At 35.9% G+C, this 19,927-nt stretch overlaps 1 protein-coding gene and 1 pseudogene across 4 annotated transcripts; both read left to right on the top strand.

Annotated features, from left to right (window-relative positions):
- Window positions 1–429: 429 nt before the first annotated feature.
- On the top strand, window positions 430–19,269 carry LOC129873192 (uncharacterized). Of its 4 annotated transcripts, XR_008762667.1 has the most exons (8): window positions 430–563; window positions 653–710; window positions 794–851; window positions 966–1,057; window positions 1,133–1,262; window positions 1,375–1,390; window positions 1,516–1,594; window positions 2,668–3,232. XR_008762667.1 is itself a non-coding variant. In XM_055948238.1 (6 exons), the coding sequence occupies exons 1-5, from the start codon at window positions 535–537 to the stop codon at window positions 1,259–1,261; spliced, it is 366 nt and encodes a 121-aa protein (XP_055804213.1). In that variant the 5' UTR covers window positions 430–534; the 3' UTR covers window position 1,262; window positions 18,270–19,269. The 4 variants fall into 4 exon arrangements, 2 of the variants coding, with proteins under 2 accessions (XP_055804213.1, XP_055804212.1); XR_008762666.1 differs by having other exon boundaries at window positions 1,375–1,594; XM_055948238.1 differs by lacking the exons at window positions 1,375–1,390; window positions 1,516–1,594; window positions 2,668–3,232 and adding an exon at window positions 18,270–19,269.
- Window positions 5,135–19,078, top strand: LOC129872769 (DNA repair protein REV1-like; annotated as a pseudogene).
- Window positions 19,270–19,927: the final 658 nt, after the last annotated feature.

Genomic DNA, 19,927 nt, shown 5'->3' with positions numbered 1-19,927 from the left:
CTACTTCTGATGACGTGGGCACATGCTTTATATGAAAATTGATACTATTTTTTCTCCCTTAGTATGATGCTCCATTCTAGTATCATATTTTTTTTTCAAATGAATATTCTTATATCACAACACTTATTTCTTTTTTCCATGAGATTTACTTCCTTGTAGGACTGTTCTTTTTGTGTTTGTTATTCTTATAAGTTGTGTACTCCTAGGTTCACTTTAACCCAGTTTCCACTTTCCAATCTCCATTCCTAGGGAATTAATATCTTTTTATAGATGTTCTCTATCTTGGTGCTTCATTTGCAATATATGTGTGTGTGTGTGTATCCCTCCCCCTTTTTTTGGTGCTTCATCTTCCGTTGTGCTTCCTTTTTCTCTGGCCATTTTAACTATGGCTTTATATGCTTGCTTTACACTGGTGACTTCAAAATACAGTTTAGATGATCTATATGCTTTCCCAGCAAGCTTTGGCTTTAAAGGAGAGGCTCTGAACTCTATTTCTGATGTTTCTTTGTTGGATATTGTTACCAAACTCATGGGATGCCAAATGGATATCTTAAGGTTTTGAGGTAAAGTTCTTTTGAGTTTTAGTTGGTAGTATCCATTAGGATAGGTACCAAAATACTAACCTGGTCTTTGTTCTTGCCACTGTTTACAGGACGGCAAGTGTTTGTACCTTGGAATTGATGATTGCAGACAAGATGTTGGTACAACAGGTAATTCTGTATTAGCCTGCCAGATACATGAGTTGACTGTTGTTTGCTAATAAGGAAATTTGTTGGGATTTTTCATTTTGCAGTCATTGTTCGTGATGTATTTTACAATCAACCAGTTCGAAAGAAGCAAATGCACTCCAAGTACTTCTAGTTTTCTTAAAATCAAACAAGTAAAAGATATTGATTTACATAATTTACTTCTAAAGGTGTACTCTGATCTGATTGTTCTTTTGGCTTGCATATATAATCTTGAAGTCCAAAGAGAGTCTTCATTCTCCAAAAGAGTTCCTTCTAAGAATCAGCCTTGTGCATCCCAGTGTTCCCTTCAAAATTGTTTATATCGAAAGGTCCGTCTTTGATACACTAGCTAACTTAAGGATATTTCCTTTCTAGTTTCTTAGATTTTGTTCATTTGCATGCAGCGAGGAGGACTTGCTTTGCACACGTGCTTCTCCTTGCCTTTGTTGTTCAGTGGGTTTGGGATTAATCTGAGTTCCTTTAACAAATTGAATGCAAGCGTTGGTGCATTCAAGCTTTCAGGATACATTTGAGGTAATGATGTTTACATAGTAAAGGTATACAAGGCCAAATTGATGGATAAAGAAATGTGATAAGTCATCTTTTCTACACTTTGTTTCCCTAACAACCACTGTTGAAATTGCAGGTCCTTGAGTATTTCTGTATTCACTTATTTCAGTATGTTGTCTTGACAAAAGAAACAAAAAACTAATCTTTGGTTAACATTTACTATATCTGATGCTTGTTTTTTACCTTGTTTTTGTTTTCCTTGACCTTCGTAATGCAGATATCAATTCAAGATTTGTTTCCAAAGGACCAATACATAAATTACTTAATAACAAATCTTTGAGTTTTAGAAGTAATAGGTTAATACACCTAATCATTTTTTGAAACTTTAATGTGGGTGAAATTAATAGGTTAAAACTGGTTAAACATTACTTTTGATTACTAATCGTATAGGATTTCAATGTATTAAAAAGGACCCCCTAACAGTTATAAGGCCCTTGTGTCACAACTGTTCCCAGAGAACAAAACACTCTCTCCCATTGATTATGTGAGAACAATGGAACCACGTTTCTAGCTTCTTTTAGTTGCACAACCAAACAGACCAATGTTAACATGGAGATGTCATACATATATGTTTTACTTATTGTAGTGTTGTATTTCTCATTACAATGTATTTGCTGCTTTCTAAGACTGACAATTCTTCCATTTTGAACTTAGTTTCCTAATGTATGCTTACCCAATCATTTTTGCATCTCTTTAAATGGATTTTGCAGTTTTCTCAAAATTTACGTCAATTTTCATAGATCCAGATATTTGCTACATCAATCTTCTTGGAGCCTTGCTATCTTTAGGAGATGGCGACATCCAGCTGCATATTGATTTTTTTAATTTCTGGCCAAGTAGTTTTTGAAATGATATGGTTCTTTGTTGTTTCTCCCTGATTTCTTGAAATTCCTAATAGAATTTTTATTGCATACATTGGTAATGCTTGTTAATAAGCTTGTGATATTTTATTCACTGCACCATGAGAAATATATTTGTCATGGGATTTTTATGCTTATGGTGACTAGTTGATTCTTAATGTTATACTGTTGCGAATCTCTGGATTGGAAGTAACTCTCGGTGAGAGCAATTGTACTCTACATTTTTATGCAACATCACTTAGGATACATTTTGTTTGATGTGGCTTTGTCCACTCCACATTCCCTTCCTGTAGGTTGTAGTTCCCCACCTAACTCCCTAAAAGTAGGGAGTGGGGGGGACCAAATTGTGGAAGGTTTCATTAGTGGAAGTAAGTTACTTATGCATCAGATGGTGTAAATCATTTCAGTGTTATGACATCGTATAGTTTTATCGCTTTCTTTTCTCTTATGAATGAAGTTGTTGAAGTACCCTCCTCATCTATTGTTATCCCATTTCTTTCTCTTTTCAGATATACCTGTGATTTATGAGATCAAGAAAAAGAGGTGCAGAGCCCAGAGTTGCAAAGCTACACTTGAGCTTCCTTCCCGCAGCCAAAGAAAATCTCAGAAGGAAATTTACATGAAAATTCCAGAAGGATTAAAATCGCCTGAAGCATGTACTAAGTCTCGGGACATATACTCAATGAAATTGCAAAGATCATTATATGGTCTGAAACATTCAGGGCGTATGTGGTATAATCGTCTTAGTTAGCACTTGATAAATGAAGGTTATATAAATGATGTCATTTATCCATGTGTTTTTATTAAGTAAACGGAATCAGAGTTTGTTATACTCGTCGTTGATGTTGATGACATAAATCTAATTGGAACCCCTGAAGAGGTCCAAAAAGGCAATTAAATATCTAAAGAAAGAATTTGAGATGAAAGACCTTGGAAAGACAAAACTTTATCTAGGTTTGCAAATTGAACATTTAGCAGATGGGGTCTTTGTCCATCAATCTGCCTACACTGAGAAAAATCTTAAAACGATTTTACATTGATAAAGCACATCTATTAAGTACTTCAATGGTTGTTTGATCACTTGAAGTGGAAAAAGATCAATTTTGACCTCTAGAAGAGAATGAAAAGCTTTTTGGTCTTGAAGTACCATATCTCAGTGCGATTGGTGCACTTATGTATTTTGCTAACGCAACCAAGTCTGATATAACATTTTTTGTTAATTTGCTGGCAAAGTATGGTTCATCCCCAACGCGAAGACATTGGAACGGTATCAAACATATTTTGCAATACCTAAAGGGTACCATTAATATGAGTTTTTTTATACTAACAAAGGTTGTGCAGACTTTATAGGCTATGCAGATGCAAATTATCTATTTGATCCACATAAAGCTCAATCTCAAACAGACTATCTATTCACACACGAAAGAACTGCTATATCATAGCGATGTACAAAGCAGTTTATCAAAGAAAGATGCAGCCTAAAAAATGATGTCAAAGTACTCACAGTTATATTCGAAGACAATGTCGCGTGCATAGCTCAATTGAAAGGTGGTTTTATAAAAGGAGACAGAACGAAACATATATCACCAAAATTATTATTTAGACATGATCTCCAGAAGAATTGTGATATTGATGTACAACCAGTTCGTTCGAATGATAATCTTGCAAATTTATTCACAAAGGCATTACCAACATCTACTTTTGAGAAGTTAAGGTATAATATTGAATTGCGTCATCTTCAAAATATCAAATGAAGTTTTCAATCTCAGATTTGCAGTTACTCACTGGTAAATAATTCATGTTAATTGTTGCGAAAGTGAATACTCGGGAGATATAAAATTTTCATGATTTTCAAATAAAGTACAATTATTTTAGAAAGGAAAAAGGGCCAAGAATATCCTTAACCTATTGGAAGTGGCTCAAAAATATTCTTCTTCAACCTTTTGGTCCAAAATATCCCTAATCTATTGAAAATGGCTCAAAAATACCCTCCCCTCCACCTTAAATAAATTTCTTATTTTATTTTACGTTAGACTTAAATATTTTGGGATGAGCTAATTTTAAAAATTTGAATAAATAAAAAATTATCTTTTAGAACAAATAAAAAATTAACTAATTGGTTAAAGAATTCAATTAAATTAAATTTAGTTTGAGAGTAATTTTAGACTAAATGATGAAAGAAGGGGTATTTTTGAACCATAAACAATTGTGAAGGGTAATTTTAGACCAAAAGATGGAGTAGAGGGTATTTTTAAGCCATTTTCAATAGGTTTAGGATATTCTTGAACCTTTTCCCTTTTAGGAAAAAGTGAATCATAATTTTGGCCAAACAAGTCCTTAGAGACAAGGGTGTTTTAGCCCTGCCCGTTGCTTGTATTTGCCGCTTCATTTTAGAAATTGCGCAATTCCATCGGCGTTTCAATTTCTGCGTTTCAACTCTCAAAATTCGGCGACGACTATGGAGACAATAGAAAAAATATAACAAATAACAAGAAAATAGTGTAAAAATATACCAAAGAGGAATTAAAACAAATAAATCATGTAATAATCAAAACAGCATAAACAATACATATACTAGGATAATGACAAATTAAATAATTATAAGGGCTTCCAAGCTATTCTTCCAAAATAAATTTGTAACCGTGTGTGTTTATAAATCATCCCTGCCCGTTGCTTGTATTTGCCGCTTCATTTTAGAAATTGCGCAATTCCATCGGCGTTTCAATTTCTGCGTTTCAACTCTCAGAATTCAGCGACGACTATGGAGACAATAGAAAAAATATAACAAATAACAAAAAAATAGTGTAAAAATATACCAAAGAGGAATTAAAACAAATAAATCATGTAATAATCAAAACAGCATAAACAATACATATACTAGGATAATGACAAATTAAATAATTATAAAGGCTTCCAAGCTATTCTTCCAAAATAAATTTGTAACCGTGTGTGTTTATAAATCATCCCTGCCCATTGCTTATATTTGCCGCTTCATTTTAGAAATTGGGCACAGCGTCTCCTCAACTCTCAAACTCGGAGACGACTATGGAACACTCACGCTCTGCGAACTCCGGTTCCAATTCTAAACGAACCTCAAATTCAAATTGGAGTAACAGAAGCAATCAAAGCAACAATAAGAAGAAGGCGAGTCAAAAGACCTAGGTATTGCCTGGGGTGCAAATCTCGTTCTGCTTCTCGTCCTGCCTTCAATAAGTTCACCTTTCTCCAATTTCGGAAGGTTTATTCTTCTTCTTTCTTTACTTTGTTTGCATTGATCTTGCGAATATTTGAACGTTGTGTACACTATCTTGAATATTAATTAGACCATTCGTACACTATCTTGAATATTTGAACAGTTCTCCCCTGAGTTGATTTCGAATAGATGATCATCAAGAAAGTTGGTGTTGATCATCAAGAAATATTATTCTTGACAACAATGCTTGGAATGAAACGAGTCTATATAGAATGGAACTAATATAGAGTATTTTTATAGGCGAGTCTAACTAGTTGATTGATTTTTATGGACTGTTTTTAGAGTTTCACTTCATATGTCTTCTCTATATGGTCTAGTTCACTTCTTGCACAATATACTTCATAAACGCAGCCCTCCTCTCTGATAGTCTGATTTGATGTGCATAGTGTATGCTATATGACTTGTTCTTGGTTCTGTACATTTTCTTGAATATTTGAATGGTTTTCCTTTGAGTTAATTTCCAATAGATGATCACCAAGAAAGTTTAAGATGGACCACCAGTGGAATATGTTGATCATCAAGAAATATTGTTCCTGTTAGTTTATAGACGTTAATTCTTGGAATGAAATGAGTCCACATAGAAAGGCACGAATATAGCCTAATGGATTTTTTGTAGAGTTTCACTTCATATGTCTCCTCTATATGGTCAATTTACTTCTTGCACAATATACTTCATAAATGCAACCCTCCTCTCTGATTTGATGCGTGTAGTGCATGCTATATGACCCCTTCTTGGTGGTGACTTCCTGATCTTCATATTGTGGCTTTTGACGACTTTGCTGTAGTTACATGGCCGTGAAGAATCAGAAGCTTCACGAGCAGTTTGAGGCGGAGGCATCAAGCACTTTTCTCAGTGGTCCAAGTTCTTCAAAACCTATATTTCAGGGCGTATCCATTTTTGTTGATGGATACACGGTTCCTTCCAGTCAGGTTTAGTACATTATGGTTTCTTTCTGGTCTATTTCACGTGATTTTCTTGCCGGGGATTAATCTGATATGATTGCTTGAAGATTGACGACTTAAAAGATCCTGAATCGAATGATGAATGATGTCAAATGCTGTTTCATCAATAAAAAGCTTCTCTAACTTTTGAATTGGCGAAACAAACAATTACTTGTACTCTTACTTGTGCGAAGAGTTCATTCAATCTGCATGTAAACCCGTGTTCAAACATCCATCATCATTGTAATCAATACCTTGATTATATAGCTATCATATTCTTTTCTGTACCTCACTGGATTTTCTCATATGGAAGATTAGGTTGCTTCTCTTGTAGTTTATTGATTTCAACAATATCTATCCAGGAACTTCGAGGATATATGTTGAAGCATGGAGGCCGTTTTGAAAATTATTTTTCTAGGCGTCGTGTTACTCATATAATCTGTAGCAATCTTCCTGACAGTAAGGTCAAGAATTTAAGGTCAGTTGTAAAACCAAGTTCATCAGTTTCTTATTTTTTGCATTTCTGCTGAAAATAAAAGTATTTTCTTCTAAGTTTAGTCTGAATTTCATAAAGGTCCTTTAGCAGGGGACTTCCAGTAGTCAAACCCACATGGGTGTTGGATTCTGTCGCTGCAAGTAAGCTTCTGAATTGTAAGTTTATATTTCGATGACTTGATTTTTAATGCAAACGAGCAAGTTGACTGCTTGTTTACTTATTAGATTTTCTATCGTTGTTTTGTTGTTTTCAGGGGTTCCTTATCAGCTTGATCAGCTTGCAAGTGAAGTTAATAACCAGCCTAAGCTATCTGCTTTCTTCTCAGAAAACATTGCTATTTATGATGATACGACAACCTGTTCAACTGCCCAAGCCACATCTAGAGTTGAGAGCCCATTGTCATATTCTGGAGCAATTGAAGATCCTATATCCTTTGAAGAGTGGCAATCTGCAGAAGATTTGGAGCCTTTTGCTCTAGAATCTAAAGATCTAATGCAAGCAAGCTACAATGTAGATAGAGTGGAAGAATCAAGTTGTAGCATGGCAATGCAAGAACTGAGTGATGCTGCAAGTGGAGATAGAAGCCAAGCTCCATTTTCAGCACCTCCCAGTCCTCATAACGATGCATCAGTTTGTAGCGACTGGATGAGTAATCCTGTTAACATGGGGCCATCAAATTTAAAGATTCCTAGGTCTCCTAATCAGCGACATTCAACTCTAGTTGATGCTAATTTTGTGGAAAATTACTTTAAGGTACACACATTGCTATCTTGGCTTTGCTCTTGCTAGAACATCTTGTATTTATCTCCACCCCCCACCCCTCCCAAAAAAACAGACGATTGTAATGAACATTCTCTACTCTCAAGTTCATTACTCTTTTTCCTTTTTGCTAAAGTGTTTAGCGTTGGCGTTAGAAAGTTAGTATGGTTTTTGGAGCTCACATGTAAATTTCAACACCTACCTGCAAATATAATATGGTTTTTGGAGCTCACATGTAAATTTCAATGCGGACTAATAAGTGCGGAAAAACAGGCTTATGAAGTTGATTTTGATAGATGTGTTGGACTAAACATCCAACCTGGACTTTGAGGCAATGGTTCGAGTAACTTAAGATGAACTCCCCGCGATGCCCTTTATACAAACGACGTGGGATATAGTATACACACGCACACACACAATATTGATAATATTGATAACTTGTGGGATGTTATGTATCTCCAACACCTTTGATAGGTGAAATGCCAGGATATGTTATTTTTACCATAATAGGGCACCAAAGAGGGGCCTTTCATGCGCAAAAAGGTTTTGCTCAAAGGATAGACAAGGCTGAGCTCATAAAGAAAAGCATGTTAAAGGTGAATATGACATTGGTATTCTTTTCTTCAATAATTGCCTAAAGGAGATCCACATACTCATAGCAACCTTCTTTTTTTGGGTTAAAATTTCCTTTAGTGATTGACCATTATCAACTTACTTTATGCTTTTGCTTCTGCTGTTGCTGGATCTGGGATGACACAATGAATAGACCTTTCAAGATTGTGGAAGATCTAATCTCAATTCCTTTTTTCAATTGAGAAACCAAATATCAAGAATCAACAGCCAACTCATACCTAGATATTGTGTTGCTTATATTACTTCTATTAAATTCTTGGCATCCAGATTTTCTGGGGCCTTCTGATGCGAAGAAATTATCTGCTTTTGCTCGTGGACCTGTTATTTTGAATTTGTTTATTTGTAGCTATTGCATTGTATAATGAATAAATACATAAATGTATGTGCACATTGATAAATAATTGCATATCAAATACTAAAAGCACCTAGTGACAAACTGGTTGACATATTCCTTGTGTGCTTTTGTCTTCAGCATTCTAGGTTGCATTTCATTGGCACCTGGAGAAACCGGTATCGTAAACGATTTCCTAGCTCCCCTGATGGGTTTAAATGCACAAGTTCAAGCCCTAGTTCTTCATCAACAGCAAATAAGACAATGATTATTCATGTGGATATGGTAATTTCTGCTTCGATTGTCTGAAAACTCGTCTTTTCCTCTTTATGTTGTTGTGACTGCGTCTATGTTCTGTCTCCTCTCCCGTCTCACGCTTCTTGATCTAAAGGAATGTCATATATATGATATATATGACATTCTACCCGTCTCTGTTGATTATTCTCTATGCTAAAACAATCAGTTCAACTTTGCTTGTTCAGGATTGCTTTTTTGTGTCTGTGGTCATTAGAAATCGCCCCGAGTTGAAGGATAAACCTGTTGCCATTTGCCATTCAGATAATCCACGCAGAACAGCAGAAATATCTTCAGCCAATTATCCTGCTAGGGGTTATGGTTAGTCTTTCAGTCAGTAATTCAATTTTTTCTTAATTGATCTTCATCCTGTGTCCGAAATTTGATCTCCATTCAAGCTCTTTTCTCATAGGAGTTGAGGCTGGAATGTTTGTCAGAGATGCCAAGTCACGTTGCCCTCATCTAGTCATTCTTTCTTATGACTTCGAGGCTTATGAGTAGGTGGTCATGATATTTCGGTATCTTCATCTTGTTCTTTTTCCCCTTTTAATTGGATTCTTTTGTATTTGGCTATCAAGTCCTATAAAATCTGATTTCATTTGCAGGTTGCTGATCGCTTTTATAACATATTGCACAAGCACTGCAACAAAGTGCAGGTATGGCCTCAAAACTACTTGTTGAACAACTTCACGATGTTCTCATCTCCTGATTGATAATTGCTACTGAATGCAGGCCGTAAGTTGTGACGAAGCTTTTATAGATGCCACTGATTCTGGAGTAGAGGACATTCAAGCTTTGGTCTTAGTGATCAGAGAGGAGATTCTTGATGCGACAGGCTGTACTACTAGTGCTGGTATTGCTGAGAATATGCTTATGGCGCATCTTGCTACTAGGATTGCAAAACCAGACGGGCGGTGTTACATCCCTGCTGAGAAGGTAGCTTATTTCGAGCTTTCTTTTTGATGTATGAAGAGGGGGGAGAACTTATGTCTTGATCTTTGTCATCTAAATATGTGTATCTTCTACTGTATCACAAACTATATTTTGCAGTTACATCTTTATTGGTTACATGTCATTGCCTTCTCTTTAACTATTTGTAGTTAATCTCTTCTTACCTGATAGTCCACTATGCATTGTGAATTTTCACGTACTCCTAGAAAGGACATGCCTGCAAATCAAATCAGATTTTATAGGCTCCACTTTCATAAACCGAAGTTTCTGCCGGGCCTTCTCCATGCCCTTGCCACGTGAGATGTTTCTCCATTGCCACACGAGGCTCTTTTTGTTTTACTTTGTTTATGTCCATCCTGTTCAAGCACAATAACCTTTTTCCGCTGCAAGAATCTGGTGTTAGATGGAAATCAACATGAATCCTTGAATTATTTTACTAATGTTTTTTAATAAATTACAACTTTCTTATTACCTTTTAAAAAGGAAAAACAATCTGCGAATATTTTATCGAGGATTAGTCCCAGAAAAGGGCTATTTTGATCACTTAGTTTTATCCCATCACAGAACTTAGTTTTATCCCATCACAGATACTATTCAATATCAAACACATTTCTCTTGTTTAGATCTTTGTTGATTAACTCCCTTTTTGATCATCTTATTTTAGTGTCTACTGCATGTAGTGGCAACAGAGGAAAACAAAGACTTGGAGATCATTTTAGAGAAGTAAAATAATTATTGTGATTTCATTGTCCTGATTTATCTTGTTGGCTATATTAGGTGGAGGAGCACCTGTGTGAACTTCCAGTAAAAGCATTTCCCGGAATCGGTCATGTGTTGGAAGAGAAGTTGAACAGGAGACAAATCACAACTTGTGGGCAGCTGCGTATGATTTCCAGGGTTCTCATTGTTTAGTATTTGTTTCCTTCTGCAATATATTGGTGATTGCTCTCGCGTTTTTGATTTTCCATCTAGTTATATTTTGTGTACAACAAGCACTGTTTTGATCTGGTTTCTCTGAGATACGTTTCACGCTTGAAGAAACACTACAAGAGTACTTCATGAATCATTGCATCTCTTGCTACAGAGATCTTCTTGTTCATTTTATGTTTGTTAGTATATTTGTTTTCAAAGATAATAAGATAATGGTATTTTATTAAAGCTAGTACCAGGAAGGTACAGCAAATCGTATTAAGGGGTATGTTTGTAAGAGTTCGTGAGCAGAATTTCTGCCAAGCCGGGTGGCCTAGCGTTTAGGAGCTGGAGTGACAACGTTGGAAACCAAGATTTCAGTCTAGCATGGATGACACTAGTTGAATTATTCCGATCTTCCTACGCTATGGAAGGAGGAGGAGGGAGTCGTGGTGGTGTAGTGTTGTTTGATAAGTAGGCCAGTGGGGGTTGCAGGTTTTCGGTGAATTAATCTTCTTGTTTATTTGCCTTCTCCATCCAAAGCTCTCCATGAAACTATATTTTCTATTTCTTGTGAAAAAAGGACTAACATTTAGCAGGTAATCTCAACTGGATAGCTATCAAAGAAAAATGAGGTTTGTTATTCATGCTGTCTGCTTGAGTCAGAGTCCTCTTTGCCACTTGTTCCCCAGTTTCATGGGCACATGCCCATGTAAAGTCAAGCATCCTTGGAACCTTCATTAACTAGAGCTGATGAAACGGGGGATACATTAAGACAGCATTTACACCTATTTGGCTTACTCAGCTCCTGGAGTTTATTTCAGCTAATGATATTTTGTTAAACTCATGGTTAAAATGTTTCCAAATGTATGATCATTCGATGAAATGAGAATATCTCGTCTTGTGAAACTATCATTTAATCAGTGCTTAAGAAATCCCTTGTTGGCATGGCGGTTGTTTCTTTTGAGAAAGAAGTATGCCGAACACATTACAACACTTTGGTTATCTTTTCTTAGAATAGCTCAAGACTTGTCTTATTGATTAAAGAAGCGATTTCTTATTGGTGAGTACTTTCATAATTTTCTTGCTGTTATTCAGCCGGACAAGTGGGATGCTTTTCTCCTTTATATGATACTTATCGATACATCAATCATGGTGTAACAAAGAATGTTGCTTTATATATGTGGCCTGCCATGTTTTGGGATGACATGAATTATACTCTATATTGGACTATATATACTCCTACTCATTTGTTGTGTTTCCAGGAAACTCTCCAGAAGGACTTTGGTTCTAAAACTGGCAGTATGGTATGGAACTATAGTAGAGGGATAGATGATCGGTTGGTTGGCATGATACAGGTTAGGACCAACACAGAATGTCTTACTGTATCGCTTTTATTTGTAGCTTTCTTTGGATTTTTGTCATAGTCACACAACTGACTCGCGAACTCCCATTGACTCCTTTATTTCACTGTTTCTTATTGTTTTGAATATTGGAGACTTGCTTAATGATTGATGAGTATTTATTTTGCCTCCTGTGCTGCTTGTTGCTTCTAACTTGCGTCATTGATTCTGGTGCCGATAGAAGCAGTCTCTCAAGTGGTATTGTGTGTGTGTGCGCGGGTATATATTTATGATAGTTTCAGAGCAAGTTTTGGTTCCGTTTCGAATGTAGTAAGTAGTACATATACACTTGCATCGTATTTCTGTAGAGGTCTTAAAAAGCTGTTCTAGTACCTGTCAAAGGGAAGCAGATACCAGTTACATGCTTCACGAATCTGCATCATGAAGTTTGTCATTTTGTTTATAATCAGTCATGCGGGTTCAAGCCAAATATATAAACCTCTCAATAACGTTTGCAGGAAAGCAAATCCATAGGTGCAGATGTTAACTGGGGCGTGAGATTCAAGGATCTGAAAGACATTAGATCTCCACTAAATGTCATTGTTGTTTTGGGCCTTTGTACCAATGCTTATTGACGCTAAACACCACCTCAATTCAGGTACAACATTTTCTGTTAAACCTTTGCAAGGAGGTTTCATTACGTTTGCAAGGATGTGGAGGAGTTTACCTTAAAGGTCTCTCTGTTTTTTGCCTTATGAAGCCATTATTTTTATTGAGATTATAGTTCATTACTGAGTTCTTTTAGTATAAACTAGTCGTATAGTTGGTTCTTATGCTGCTTTTGTACCTACATTTATCAATACAGATAAAGCAAAGAAAGGGTGATGCAGGGGAGCCAGTAAAATATTTGGGCTGTGGTATTTGTGATAACTTGAGCCATTCTGTCACGGTATAATATTTTCTGTGATAATCTTGTGCGCTATGTTTTTAAACTGAAGAAATTTCTATTTTCCTTTAATTGCATTGTGCCACTTGTAGGTGCCAATGGAAACAAATAGTGTTGATGTGCTTGAGAGAATCGTTTCACAGCTTTTTACGTCTTCACACGTGGGTAATTGCGCTCCCTATGTGAATGTTGCACTTTAAAATAAGGGTTTAAATCTGCACCCAAGTGTGCGAACTGGGTGCGAACCTTGGAGTTCAGGTTCAAATTTCAGCAAAGACAAAAAAACACTAGGTGATTTATTTCTAGGGTGTGCCAAAATGGAAATATATTATATCTTATGAAATTTTAGCTGATCTCAATGTCATTTCAATATAAATAGCGTGCTTACCTTTGTTCTTTGGGACCACCGATTCACTTCACATTCAGAGTTATGGGCTTTTGTTGTGATTTTAGTCTGGATTATCCTTCTTGTTTCATCCTAGTTTTGTTTTTTTTATCTTGATACATCTGTGTCAAAAAGATTATCTGATCTGCTTTTTGAGATTCGAACAAATAATTTTTGACTGTAATTCTTAAATATTTTTTGTCATATGAAATGGGAAAATAACGAACTGTATTGTTTTTCATATTGTTCTAGTACTAGATTTAATTCTCAGCAGATGAAGTCATATTAAACTTAAATAAACAAAATAGGTCGTATCAATTTGGGATGGAGTATCAGCTTTTGTGTGCGACATTCCATATCCGAGCAACTTTCAGTAAATTAATCCATTTGATGCATGATGTTATTAAGGAGAACACTGAGCTAATCTTTTGAGCATCCTGTGCTTCTTGTTTCTTACCTTCTTCCACTTCTGTCCCCCGTTTGATTTTTGGAAGAGTCTGAACAATAATCGTAAGTCCGCTACCTTCTTTAGGGCTGAGGTAATGTCACTATGTTTTCGCTCTTTGATATAGTTTTTGTGTATTGACACAGACAAGCTTTTCTCTACTGATATTTCCGTGCTGATAAACTTTACAAAGAGGGAGAAATGGTGAAGAGCAAAGATGCACGTTTCCTCACATGCAGAAGCTCGACCATTGTTTTTCATGATTTTAGCCAAATTATTGCAAGAAACAAGATTTGTCTTTGAGAGTCATATTAACCAAAAAAATCTTGAGATTCGTGTTTTAGCTATTTCGTATTAGAGTCCTAAGTGTTAGGATGGTGAATAGAGCTCAGAGAAGCCTTTTTTTTTTCTTTTCCTTCAGTAGGGAGTTTCTGTTTTATTACCCAAGAATGTTGCAGTTTTTTTTGTTTTTTTTTTAATTTGGGCTTGAGATCTGTCAGAGAATGCTATTTGACTGAAACTTCAAAAACCTTATGTATAGCCTAAAAGGGAACCAAAAAATATACTGGTGCAGCTCTGATGCTGAAGAAACTTTCAAGTGCAACTTTGATGTTCTTTGGTTTCTGCATTAGCGGCATTTCTTTTTTCGCTAAATTGTTAGATGTATCAGAATCAATCAACTCATGGTGAATTTTGAACATTGCAGACCAAAAATTTTCTCTAAGGATGTTAGAATTCCCTTTGGACCAATTGAATTTAGAGTAACAAACTTTAGATTTTTCTTCCACCTCAACCATATCTTTGTTCAGCAACAACAAAAACATACCGAGTGTGATCTCAGTATGACTTGTAGTCTACCCTGTTTTCTTCTTCTAATATAAATGCTGTTTTGACTATCGCTGTGCAGATGTGGAGGACATACGAGGCATGGGATTACAGGTCGCAAAGCCTGAAACTGCGGATATTTCCGAGCAAGGTCTTTTCTTTGCGTTTTATATCTCTCTCTATGCCAGTTATGATGACGACAGTATGTCATTTGTGAACTGTTTTTTCTACTAATTTCATTGACATAAATCCAGGGAAAGAGAGATGCTCCATCAGATCTGTGCTCACTGCTGCCTCTGCTAAGACCAATTACCAAAACAGAAGCAGTAGTCATGAGAAAGGTACTGATGTAGGTTTGACTTCTTCACGTATTTTCATTGGCTTGTCCAAATATTTATTGCCTCTAGTCATGCCTTTGCTTGATAGAAGTATTTGTAACACACTTAAACTGGCACTGAAACTCTATTGTGGTTCCTTGCATTGGCTGTGTTCTAGCTCATGAAAGGTGGTATACCTTTTATAGGAATCTCTTTAATTTGCGTGTCCTAATAATACTTGAGGGCATCGTAATTGTTTATCTTAGATTGTTTCCTTTCTCTGTCTACAACATGAGAAACTTATTGCAGCAGCACTGATGGATATGAAATCTCTTTTTTAATGCTTCTGTTAAAAAGTTAGTATGATGGTCTTGTGTTGTTTCTTCATGTCAACTTATTCCAACATCGATTCTGTGTTTTCAACAAGTTCTTAACTAAAAAGTATCGCCTGAACTTGTATTGAGTTCATTTTCCACTTCGATCTGCTTCTCTGATATTGCAGATAATGGTAAAAACAGTGTTGATGAACGCCAGGCTCAGTTGCAGGGTGATTCAAGTACACCTTTCATTGAAATGACTGCAGCGTCGCCCTCCGGTACTGCTGGTTTTGGACAGAGAGGAACTCTTCCTCCTCTGAACGAGCTTCATATAGGAGTAATAGAGTCTCTTCCTCCTGAGGTCTTTTCAGAAATTAATGACATTTATGATGGAAAATTTGCTCATTTTATTACTGAAAAGAGAAGCAAAGGTGAGGATGCATTCCTTTAAATTACATAAGGCAGTTGGTTAACCCAATTAGCTTGTACATATATACCATTTTGTTATAAGCTTTTTCCTCAATTCTCATATCTTTTAAATTAGGTGTATCAGAAAAAGAAAACATATCTTCTGTTTGCCCTGCTGCACCAGATGATGTTTTTTGCTGCTCATGAGGTATCTTCAGTTTTTCTCCTCTACTTGGGCTGGTTTATTGTTTCTCCTGGTTTATTATTGGTGATGAGGTTTATCTTGTTTCTACAACTTCATGGTGTTGAATCTGGTGACTATAATTGGAGCATCAGTATAATGAAGAGGAAATCCAAGTGGTCTCTTATCCTAATAAGCTTTTTGCTGATATGAAAAGTGGAACACTGTCTGATGCTTGTGTACCAAAAAATATGGACGTGGTTATTAATGCTCCTGTCTCAGGAGGCATCAGTCTAATGCCCTCTTCTCCAAGTCAAGTAGACACCTCGGTTTTTCAAGAACTGCCTGAGGAGTTGAGGACAGATATACTTGAACTCCTTCCTGCACACAGGAACAGTGAATCCTCACTAGATGCTTCCTTGGTCTGTGCTAATAATCAGAACTGTAGTCCCTCTATTTCAAGTATTGATTTGTGGGTTGGAAATCCACCTGAATGGATTGACATATTCAAAGCCAGCAATTGTCAGATTTTGTGCGTTTTGGCAGAGATGTATCAAAGCGCAGGGGCAAGGAAACAGTTATCTTCTATATTGCAGAGGACTATGTCTCAGATTTATATTCTCCCTGATGTTGGCACTGACGGATGGCCGAGGCTGTTAGTTTCTTATGCGAGCTTATCAAGCAGTATCTAAAATTAAAAAATTCAACTGATATTGAAGAGGTTTACACTTGTTCTTGCCTTTTAAGAAGGTATGCACCAGAGACTAAACTTATCTGCAGTATGTGTTCAATTTCTTCAGCACATCTATTTTCTTGGCACTTGCTTCTGTATTTTTATTCCTCTTTGCGATCTTAAATTTCTTTCTTTATGCTATTGTATTCCTTTCATCCTTGGAATATTGAAGTAGAAACTCGATGTGGTGTGTTTTATACATGCAGAGCCCAAGGTGATGAGGAAATTAGACAGCCACCAAGTGTAGTTTTTCAAGTAAATATTTTGAGAAGACTTGTCAAGTAAAATTTTGAAGGACACAGACTGGCAGAGACTTGCTGCGGTCTTTGCTTGTACTACAACAGGTAATTCTGTATTAGCCTACCTGATACATGAGTTGACTGTTGTTTGCTAATAAGGAAATTTTTTGGGATTTTTCATTTTGCAGTCATTGTTCGTGATGTATTTTACAATCAACCAGTTCGAAGGAAGCAAATGCACTCCAAGTACTTCTAGTTTTCTTAAAATCAAACAAGTAAAAGATATTGATTTACATAATTTACTTCTAAAGGTGTACTCTAATCTGATTGTTCTTTTGGCTTGCATATATAATCTTGAAGTCCAAAGAGAGTTTTCATTCTCCAAAAGAGTTCCTTCTAAGAATCAGCCTTGTGCATCCCAGTGTTCCCTTCAAAATTGTTTATATCGAAAGGGTCCGTCTTTGATACACTATCTAACTTAAGGATATTTCCTTTCTGGTTTCTTAGATTTTGTTCATTTGCATGCAGCGAGGATGACTTGCTTTGCACACGTGCTTCTCCTTCTCCTTGCCTTGTTGTCCAGTGGTTTTGGATTAATCTGAGTTCCTTTAACAAATTGAATGCAAGCGTTGGTGCATTCAAGCTTTCTGGATACATTTCAGGTAATGATGTTTACATAGTAAAGGTATACAGGTCCAAATTGATGGATAAAGAAATGCGATAAGTCATCTTTTCTACACTTTGTTTCCCTAACAACCACTGTTTAAATTGCAGGTCCTTGAGTATTTCTGTATCCACTTATTTCAGTATGTTGTCTTGACAAAAGAAACAAAAAACTAATCTTTGGTTAACATTTACTATATCTGATGCTTGTTTTTTACCTTGTTTTTGTTTTCCTTGACCTTCGTAATGCAGATATCAATTCAAGATTTGTTTCCAAAGGACCAATACATAAATTACTTAATAACAAATCTTTGAGTTTTAGAAGTAATAGGTTAAAACACCTCATTTTTTGAAACTTTAATGTGGGTGAAATTAATAGGTTAAAACTGGTTAAACATTACTATTGATTACTAATCGTATAGGATTTCAATGTATTAAAAAGAACCCCCTAACAGTTATAAGGCCTTGTGTCACAACTGTTCCCAGAGAACAAAATACTCTCTCCCATTGATTATGTGAGAACAATGGAACCACGTTTCTAGCTTCTTTTAGTTGCACAACCAAACAGACCAATGTTAACATGGAGATGTCATACATATATGTTTTACTGATTGTAGTGTTGTATTTCTCATTACAATGTATTTGCTGCTTTCTAAGACTGACAATTCTTCCATTTTGAACTTAGTTTCCTGATGTATGCTTACCCAATCATTTGTGCATCTCTTTAAATGGATTTTGCAGTTTTTCTCAAAATTTACGTCAATTTTCATAGATCCAGATATTTGCTACATCAATCTTCTTGGAGCCTTGCTATCTTTAGGAGATGGCGACATCCAGCTGCATATTGATTTTTTTTAATTTTTGGCCAAGTATTTTTTGAAATGATATGGTTCTTTGTTGTTTCTCCCTGATTTCTTGAAATTCCTAATAGAATTTTTATTGCATACATTTGTAATGCTTGTTAATAAGTTTGTGATATTTTTTCACTGCACCACGAGAAATATATTTGTCGTGGGATTTTTATGCTTATGGTGACTAGTTGATTCTTAATGTTATTTGTATGTTTGTTGCCCCGTCCTTCTCTTTATTGAGGATACTGTTGCGAATCTCTGGACTGGAAGTAACTCTCGGTGAGAGCAATTGTACTCTACATTTTTATGCAACATCACTTAGGATACATTTTGTTTGATGTGGCTTTGTCCACTCTACATTCCCTTCCTGTAGGCTGTAGTTCCCCACCTACCTCCCTAAAAGTAGGGAGGGAGGGGGACCTAATTGTGGAAGGTTTCATTAGTGGAAGAAAGTTACTTATGCATCAGATGGTGTAAATCATTTCAGTGTTATGACATCGTATAGTTTTATCGCTTTCTTTTCTCTTATGAATGAAGTTGTTGAAGTACCCTCCTCATCTATTGTTATCCCATTCCCTGCTCCTCTTTTCAGATATACCTGTGATTTATGAGATCAAGAAAAAGAGGTGCAGAGCCCAGAGTTGCAAAGCTACACTTGAGCTTCCTTCCCGCAGCCAAAGAAAATCCCAGAAGGATTAAAATTGCCTGAAGTATGTACTAAGTCTCGGGAGATATACTCAATAAAATTGCAAAGATCATTATATGGTCTTAAATAATCAGGGCGTACGTGGTATAATCGTCTTAGTGAGTACTTGATAAATGAAGGTTATATAAATGATGTCATTTATCCATTTGTTTTTATTAAGAAAACGAAATCAGAGTTTGTTATACTTGTCGTTGATGTCGATGACATAAATCTCATTGGAACCCCTGAAGAGGTCCAAAAAGGCAATTAAATATCTAAAGAAAGAATTTGAGATGAAAGACCTTGGAAAGACAAAACTTTATCTGAGTTTGCAAATTGAACATTTAGCAAATGGGGTCTTTGTCCATCAATCTGCCTACACTAAGCAAAATCTTAAAACGATTTTACAATGATAAAGCACATCTATTAAGTACTTCAATGGTTGTTCGATCATTTGAAGTGGAAAAAGATCAATTTTGACCTCTAGAAGAGAATGAAAAGCTTCTTGGTCTTGAAGTATCATATCTCAGTACTATTGGTGCACTTATGTATCTTGCTAACGCAACCAAGCCTGATATAACTTTTTTTGATAATTTGCTGGCAAGGTATAGTTCATCCCCAATGCGAAGATATTGGAACGGTATCAAACATATTTTGCAATACCTAAAGGATACTATTAATATGAGTTTTTTTATACTAACAAAGGTTGTGCAGACTTTATTGGTTATGCAGATGCAAATTATCTATTTGATCCACATAAAGCTCGATCTCAAACAGACTATCTATTCACACATGAAAGAATTGCTATATCATAGCGATGTACAAAGCAGTCTATTGTTGCTACTTCTTCAAATCATGCTGAA

The sequence above is a fragment of the Solanum dulcamara genome, chromosome 11 (assembly GCF_947179165.1).
Source record: "Solanum dulcamara chromosome 11, daSolDulc1.2, whole genome shotgun sequence".
NCBI classification, from domain to species: domain Eukaryota; kingdom Viridiplantae; phylum Streptophyta; class Magnoliopsida; order Solanales; family Solanaceae; genus Solanum; species Solanum dulcamara.
The sequence above is the reverse complement of the archived record's forward strand: the minus strand, read 5'-3'. Positions and strand labels throughout refer to the sequence as shown.

What these genes read in the sequence shown, in the direction of transcription:
- LOC129873192 (XM_055948238.1), top strand. Translation starts at nt 535, where the DNA reads ATGCCAAATGGATATCTTAAGGTTTTGAG. An exon ending in GGATATCTTAAGGTTTTGAG is followed by an intron (nt 564 to 652) that starts GTAAAGTTCTTT and finishes CACTGTTTACAG; the next exon opens with GACGGCAAGTGTTTGTACCT. An exon ending in AAGAAGCAAATGCACTCCAA is followed by an intron (nt 852 to 965) that starts GTACTTCTAGTT and finishes ATAATCTTGAAG; the next exon opens with TCCAAAGAGAGTCTTCATTC.